The following is a 7713-nucleotide window of genomic DNA, read 5'->3' on the forward strand; positions in this document are numbered from 1 at the left end:
TCATCATCCTCGTGGCACTCCTAATAGTTTAAGAGGAGATCCTGTATTGGCTTCCCAGGGCAGCAGGAGCGCCCGGCAGGTTTGGGAGCATGAGATAGGGTGTGGGGCCATTGTTTGTCCCATTCTTTGCTCCTTGTAGCCACTTTCCCATTGGGATGCTCCTGGGGGAATGCATTCTCAGGCAGCTCCCCAAGTAGGGAGAGGGGCTGCCTTCCTGCCTTTCCTCCTCCCTGCATCCCACTCTCCTCCCTGCAGGCAGCATAGATCCCCAAACTGCAGGCATTCTGTGTCTTTGCCGGTTTAGGATTGCTGCCAGAAGCTGCTTTTGTGGAGCCTGTGTGAATCTCTGCTTTCATTTAGACTCCAGGGGCTTTATTTTCACCTGTGTGGCACTTGCTGATCTCCCAGCCAAGGAAAATGCTCTTTGCATGTGGGTTGTGCTGCTGTGTGCCTGTCACAGGAGTCATTGCAGATGGTGATGGTTTCCCACGTGTGGATCCTGGCAGGGAGTGGGCAGGGACAACCACAGGGCTCTGCTGTGTGTGAGACCACCCTAAGGATCAGCATGGAGGTTTCCATCCTCTGTTGCACCAACAAGCCAGGTGCTTGCAGTCACCATTGCGCTTATTCCTGGTCCAACTCTGTTGATTAATGTGTCCCAAGCCACCCAAATGATTTACCAGGCTCGGTTACCTTGAAAAAGTCAGTGGAGAGGGAGAACTTTAACTCCTACGTCTGACAGAGCCTGGCGTCATGTAAATCACTGCTGCTCATTTTAAATCTGTGTACGTCAGCGAGAACCTAACCTCTGATAGTTGCACCAGGAGCAGTGCTGAGAAGCAAGCAAATACTAAGGTGTATTGAGAGGCATATCTGTGAGCAGAAGATTTTAAACGTTGAATAATTATTCAGAATAAGGGTCTTCTAGGTGGGCTTCTGCCTTGCATGGAGAAAAAGACATGACATGACATGACGCTGCTCTGATGGTGTGCTGAGGGATGCTGCAGCTCCCTCCCAGCCCTGGTGCAGAGCCTGGCATGCTCTAAGAGTGCTCTTGGAAAGGACCAGGATATGCTCCCTACTCACGCAGAGAATCAGGCAGATGCTTCATCCTCTGGTGGTGCACAAGGGCCACCCGTCTGTGAATGTCCTCTGTGGCGTGGGGTTTGGCACAGGAAAGTCTGCAGCTGTGAAAAGGAAAGTTGTGGATAGTCATATTTCACATGCAATCAATGTGGCATGTACCCTGATACAAACAGTGGCGTATGGTGCCACTATTAATATATCAATATGAGTAACTTGTGCTCATCGTTTTATTGACATTGGCTTGAGGTACAAATCAATACTCAGCAGTTACCATAGAGAGATAATAGACTATTATTCAGTTCCATTCAATTACTGTTACACTGTACAGATGACATGGAAATTGGAAAAAGGGAACTTTAGCTATCCAGCCAGTAACAGTTTGATTTATGCTCTGACTTTTCTTCAGAAGAACCATAGAATCAGCCAGGTTGGAAAAGCCCTTTAAGCTCATCCAGTCCAACCATTCCCCAGCACTGCCAAGGCCACCACTAACCCCTGGCACTGGGGGCCTCTGCTACACGGTGTGTGAACACTTCCAGGGACAATGACTCCAGCCCTGCCTTGGGAAGAGATGCTTGTAAATTTTTTGATGGAGAAATGACCATTAGTAATGGGGAACTACATTATTATTTTCTTCATGTGCATAAATCTGCCATTTCTGGATTAATGAAAACTCTTTTGCCTTTGATTTAAGTGAGACATGAGCAGCTCTGATTTTGCTGCTTTGGAATGTTTCTTATGATACTTTTAATGAGCCAGGCTTAAAATAGAATGTATTTACTGCATTTGTTTCCCACTGTTTCAGACTGTGTGGTGTGAATGAGCACTTCTGGATATGTACTTCTTTTCCCAGTTGAAATACTGGCAGATTAGAGTCGTAGACACACTCACTCGTCTTTGACTCGACGGTGTTCGTACAATGTGCTGTATGAAATGCTAGCAACCAGAATCTGTAATGTCAGGCAGAAAATGCCTCAACTAAAGTGACTTAAGAACAGGCTGTGAGTCAGGACAGGCAGCTCTGGTTTCCATAATAGATACAATTAATAAAAATAAAGAATCTATTAAGTTTTTTGAATAGGATGGGGGGAGGAAGGGGGAGAGACAAGAGGGAACCGTCAATTTGTGCGTCTGGGTGATAAATAGAAATGTTTATAACTGATGAGTTGGATTTGCTGATGCATTCATTAGAGAAACCCCCATCAGCGGCTGGGAAAGTGAGAGGAGCTGTGAACAGAGAACAAGAGGCAGCTCATAAAGGCAAGCGAGACTGAACGGCAGCCAAGGGAGAGGAGTAACGGGCAGGGCAGCACAGAGGCGAGGGGCAAGGACCATGCTGACATGCTCCCACTGCTTGTTTTCTCCCCCTTCTCTTCGGAGGCCCATCAAGCGACTTCCCTTTGTGCTAATCTGAGCAAGCAAAAAAAGTTTGCTTAATTAAAAGCCTGTCTTTTCTTCCTTCTCTAAAGGAGCCCGAGGAAAATAGCATGCTCTTCTGAAGGAGAGGGAGGGCTGGGAACGCCTGGTTGGGTCTCACCCCGACAATCCTGCTCACTGTGAAGAAGTAGGACAGTGAGTCAGTTCATTCAAGTGGATGCTGTTTATTCAATGGGACATTCTTCCTGTAAAACTCCTAATAAAACCAAAGCCTTGCCTACGCAGTGGGGAAGGGGAAAGGGTTTTGTGCACAGGCTGTTTATTTGCAGACACTTTCTGGAGGAAGAGGTGAGAAGAAGAAAGGAGGAAAGGAAAAGGAAAGTAAGGTGCAGAGCTATAAACACGTTTGGGAGTAAACCAGGGCTGGAAGTCTAGCCCGTCACCTTTTCCATCATATATCCTGCTCCTAAGCTGTTATAATAAGCTTTGCCTGTTAAAAACAAGCAGTTTGGTGGATCTTTCAAAATGATTGCTTTGCTCTGGTTATTTGCAGAGTACAGACGGGTGCCTGAAGCTTTTATTCCTGATGAGAACTACAGATGCTGGCCATCCTACCACCATAAGGGCTGCCTCCTCTCTGTGTTTGATGTCAACGAAGCCATTGAGATCTGTGATAGCTACTCCCAGTGCAAAGCTTTTGTCCTTACCAACCAGACAACGTGGACAGGTAGGTCATGGATACTGTGGAGCAGAAACAGCAGCCGAGTCATGTAGTCTGGATGCTTTAAGTGTTTTAATACAGTTTGGGGAGAGTTCTGGGCTGGGCTGTGGGGGCCACCAGCTAGAAGTGGGATAGTTTCTGATGCTCCAGATGAGGCAGTTCTGGTTTTGATGAGGATTCTCTTTGCCAGCTCTCATGGGAGGAGGAACCTGTGGACAGACTCAGAGGCATTGGCACCAGAGGGCTACAACACAGGGGCTGCAGGTCTCCAAACCGTGGGGTCTGAATTCTTATTGTAAAACACAGCAGCAGAAACAGCACCAAATGCCTGTGGCTTGTTTCCACAGTTAGATGTGCAGGACATGGGCCAACATCTGGATTTCAATTAACCTTTCCAATTCATATGGTTGGTGCAGTCTGACAAAAAAACAAACAAATTCTCCTGTGCATCTAGCTGGGACTTCCTGGCTGGTGTCAGAGATTCCCTGCCTCTGGTGGGAACCCCGTGCTTCTAGCAGTAGGGCTTTGGCTAAAGGACAGTGGGAAGGGAGGGTTTTAAACCAGGTCGAAATAGAACTTTTAGAGGAAAATGCCATTTGCTACCAGAGCTCGTTTTCTTGTCTAATACACTTGCTGAAAAGAGAAGTGTTGCCCCCACACCACAGGGCTGTTTCCCTGCCTGCATCTGCTGTTTTCTGCTAGGGTCAGGTCAGCTCTCCTGCTCCTGGCTTTGGGAGGAAGGGTGGCTGATGCCTTGGGAAAGATGATTGAAGTCCTTGCTCCGCCACAGACTGTAGTGTGGCAAGTTATTTAGGCTCAGCTTTCTGTCTGTACACCCGCAATCACAACATGTCTTAACCTTAAAGTCAAAATCTACCCTGTGTGCAGTTGGGTGCTTTAGTTGTGCTTAGCTAAGCAGCATAAATACACACCACAGCCAGGCTTATATATGTGCCTGGCATGTCCCCAGCTCTGAAAGCACCATAAATGAGTAGAAACTTCAGACAGTTCATAGATTTCAGAGTGGTTTAGACAGTGTACTGCTATGGCTTTCTGCCTTGGTTTGTGATTCTGGGAGGTGTGACCAGAGACTTACATGGAACCTATGAAAAACTATTGTACTTTAACCTGTGGCTAACTGGTGGCTACTAGATCATCACGTCAGACTATCTATAGTCAGACTACTGAAGTTAATTAATATACCAAAAGAAAATTACTATGACACAGGGAAACCCATAGGAAGTTTAGAGCAGCTCCTATCTGAGGTTACAACATCAAGAGCAAACGAGACATGGCAGTCTTGGTCTTATTTACCATTCCTTTTACCATGTTGTTCCTGATGCATGAGCACTTGAGTCTGTGAAACGCAGCATGGGCATTTGCTCAGTTGAGGCATCCCATGTGATGCTTTTGAAGAAAACAGTGTTAGGGGAGCCCTCTGAAGAGGCAGCCTGGGAGTAAATAGCATTTGGTTTTCCTGCAGTTAGAGAGAGGGAAGGCAGAGGTTGAACCAATGTGGAAAGTATCTCTTATACAAGATACAGGAACTGTGCTGTGGTTCCTACACATACTGGTGGGTGCAACCTCGCCATGATCAGTCCCCACTCGCCTCTGGTGTACATATGGCAGGTGCCTTACACCATCCAGGCTGTTAACGCTTGCTGGTTTTTGTGTCCCAGGAGTAGAAACCTTGTTCTAGCCTGTTTAAAACCCAGACTTACAAAGCGATCAGTACTTCGGAGACAGTTGTGTTTAGCATGCATGGCTCTGACCAGTTTTGCAAAGATTCAAGTCAAGATGATTCTGCTCCTGTACAATCTAATGAAATCCTTCTGAAAGCCCTGAACTCAAGCCTGGTTTTATCAGTCTTTAAATAATGTTTTAAAGATTGTGTGACATTTGGATTAAAATCTTCATTCACTGTTAGCTGTGCACAGCTTCATCTTGACCATAATCAGGTAAGAGTAAACATAGTGAAACCAGGGGAGATTTGGTGTCGTTTTGAATGAAAGTATTTCAGATTTATACCAGTTGAAGTTGAGAGACAGTTAAGTCTTGGGTTGCCTAAAGACTGCATAGGTTGAAGAAGAATGTGAAATTACAGTATTTTAAGGTAGGCAACGTTTTGCTCATCACTTCTAAATTACTTCTTTTCCCTTCTCCCCCTTTCCTATTTGGTGCAGGTCGGCAGCTTGTCTTCTTCAAGATGGCCTCAAATCATATCATGCCTGATCCTGACAAGATAACATATGTGAAGGTGACAGACTGACACCTAAAGTGGCTCGGTCTGACGTGTGAGTGATAAGAGCTGTTTGTGTATAAATATACGCAGCTGTTAGGTAGAAGGTGGCTGTGGCCAGAGAAATAATTGCACTATTACTCATTCTAATCTATAGAGTGCTAAAGAGAACTTTAAAGAAATAACCTGCATGACCAGGATGAATGTGCAATAGAACAACGTTTTGAAAATGTGATTTTTTTTTAATTATTATTTTTTTTTTTTAAACAAAGCAAAATACAAAATATGATACACTGTTAGGGAATCATTTGGGTTATAAATCAGCTGGCAGCTCTGGTTTTTCTGACCAAGGGTAGCATAACGTTTCTGACCTGTAAATGTATGTACAGGGGCCAAAGTTGTTCATTTCTAGGGGAAGTCTGTGTCCTCCATGCTGATATTTGGGCACATAAAATCACAGAGGAGTAACTGAAACATATCAGTTTGTAAGCTGAACAGCAAACGTTACTGAAGACAATCAGCATTTGTGTTAAAGCTATCAAATACGCAGTGCCGGTGTTTGTCAAAAGGAAGGAATTGGTTCTGTTTAGAATTGCAAGACTGTAGCTAATTTTCATCTTTGCTTCCAATGTTATCATAAAGTTTCATTTCTAATTTAAAAGAGCCGTTTTGTGGGTCTAGGAAATCACATCAGCATATGAATAGTCCCACTGAAAAGGTAGGGACTTACCCAAGTGCCGAGTGCTTTGCTGAATAGGGATAGGCCTAAGCATATGCTTACAATTAAGCCTGTGCTTAAGACTTTTGTTGAATCGAGTTTGAATTGTTCAGGAAGCCACATCTTTGACTGACTGGCAAAGCAGTCCAGCTGGTGGAACAGTGCTGGCTTAATGACTACCTTGCAGTTATTCATATTTTTTTATTATCAAATCCTTGGTTTTCTAAGGCACCGCTTGCTAATTCTTAGAGTGAAGGAGGTAAATGACCTTAATAATGTCAAATGAATGCTAGCCTTAATTCTATATAAATGTGTTTTACAGGCATGGTGTGTCTAGAGAATTTGCTTTCAGTGAAAGCAATAAATGCTAAAGTGACCAATGTCATACTGTTTTGTAGTTTGTACAGTCGGGAGAAAAAAAAAAGTGCTTTTGTTTCTCAAAATGTTTATTTTTGTAAAAAAAAAATAAAAGATAAATACAATTTCTTTCATACTTGATTTATATATATATTTTTTTTTTTTTTTTTGTGTTGCAAAGAAATACCTAAAACCAGTGAAGGCTTAGACATAATGTGCTATACATAAACATGGTGCTGCAGAGGGACTCCTCATCAGAGACTGGAGCGGCAGGACAAGGGGTGATGGGTTCAAACTGAACCAGGGGACGTTCAGGTTAGATCTAAGGCAGAAGCTCTTCCCTGGGAGGGTGCTGAGGCGCTGGCACAGGGTGCCCAGAGAAGCTGTGGCTGCCCCATCCGTGGCAGTGTTCAAGGCCAGGTTGGACACAGGGGCTTGGAGCAACCTGCTCTAGTGGAAGGTGTCCCTGCCCGTGGCAGGGGTTGGAACTGGATGTTCTTAAGGTCCCTTCCAACCTAAACCAGTCTGGGATTCTGTGATTGTATAAGCCTGGGGTACTTTTTCCAGGAAGGAGCTGAGGTTGTTCCATGGGCTCCCAGTGAAGGGTGTGTTTCTGGGGTACCTGGTGGCTTTGTCTACTCAGTTGCCTGTCGCAAAGCTAGTGACTGTTGGAAGACAATGCTTGAGTAGCCTTTCCTGCTCTGTGGTTTAAGTCATGCTGGTAGCCATCTTTTAACATTTGGAAGGGGCGAGGATGAGAACAGAACAAGGAATTGCTCCTTGGCTTGAATGGTATATGTTCTCTACCAAGGAGGGGCAGAGAATCATAGAATCAACCAGGTTGGAAAAGACCTTTAAGATCATCAAGTCCAACCTTTACCCCAGCACTGCCAAGTCCAAGGTGGGAAGCAGTGTGACCGTGCAGGAGAGATGGTCCAACAGTGACATTGTTGGCAGTGGGTTTCATCTCACTGTGGTTTCCCTGAGGTCACGAATACCCAGAGGACTTTTGGCAGTTGACTGGACTGACATGCTGTAGTGGCTGTAACTCCCAACTTCCAAACTCCCAGCCGTCATAGCTCAGCTGATTGTGTCGCCGTGCACTTAGGAACACATCAATCATGCTGTGGTAATAAACAAACACTACAGGTTCTTTTCAAATTGCTACATAAATCATGCCAACACATACTGCACAGCTCATTGAAGTGATACGGG

General features: G+C 44.9%; 1 protein-coding gene across 1 annotated transcript in view; it reads left to right on the forward strand.

The window, feature by feature from the left end:
- PKDCC (protein kinase domain containing, cytoplasmic) overlaps window positions 1-5453 on the forward strand; it is a gene marked incomplete at its 5' end in the record, with an annotated part of 22051 nt that extends 16598 nt beyond the window's left edge. The window contains 2 exons of the mRNA XM_010009537.1: window positions 3017-3190; window positions 5368-5453. Coding sequence (XP_010007839.1) covers window positions 3017-3190; window positions 5368-5453 — 260 coding nt within the window. The remainder of the gene's footprint in view (window positions 1-3016; window positions 3191-5367) is intronic.
- Between the last annotated feature and the right edge of the window lie 2260 nt (window positions 5454-7713).

The sequence above is a fragment of the Nestor notabilis genome, unplaced genomic scaffold (genome assembly GCF_000696875.1).
Source record: "Nestor notabilis isolate BGI_N333 unplaced genomic scaffold, ASM69687v1 scaffold16202, whole genome shotgun sequence".
NCBI lineage: Eukaryota > Metazoa > Chordata > Aves > Psittaciformes > Psittacidae > Nestor > Nestor notabilis.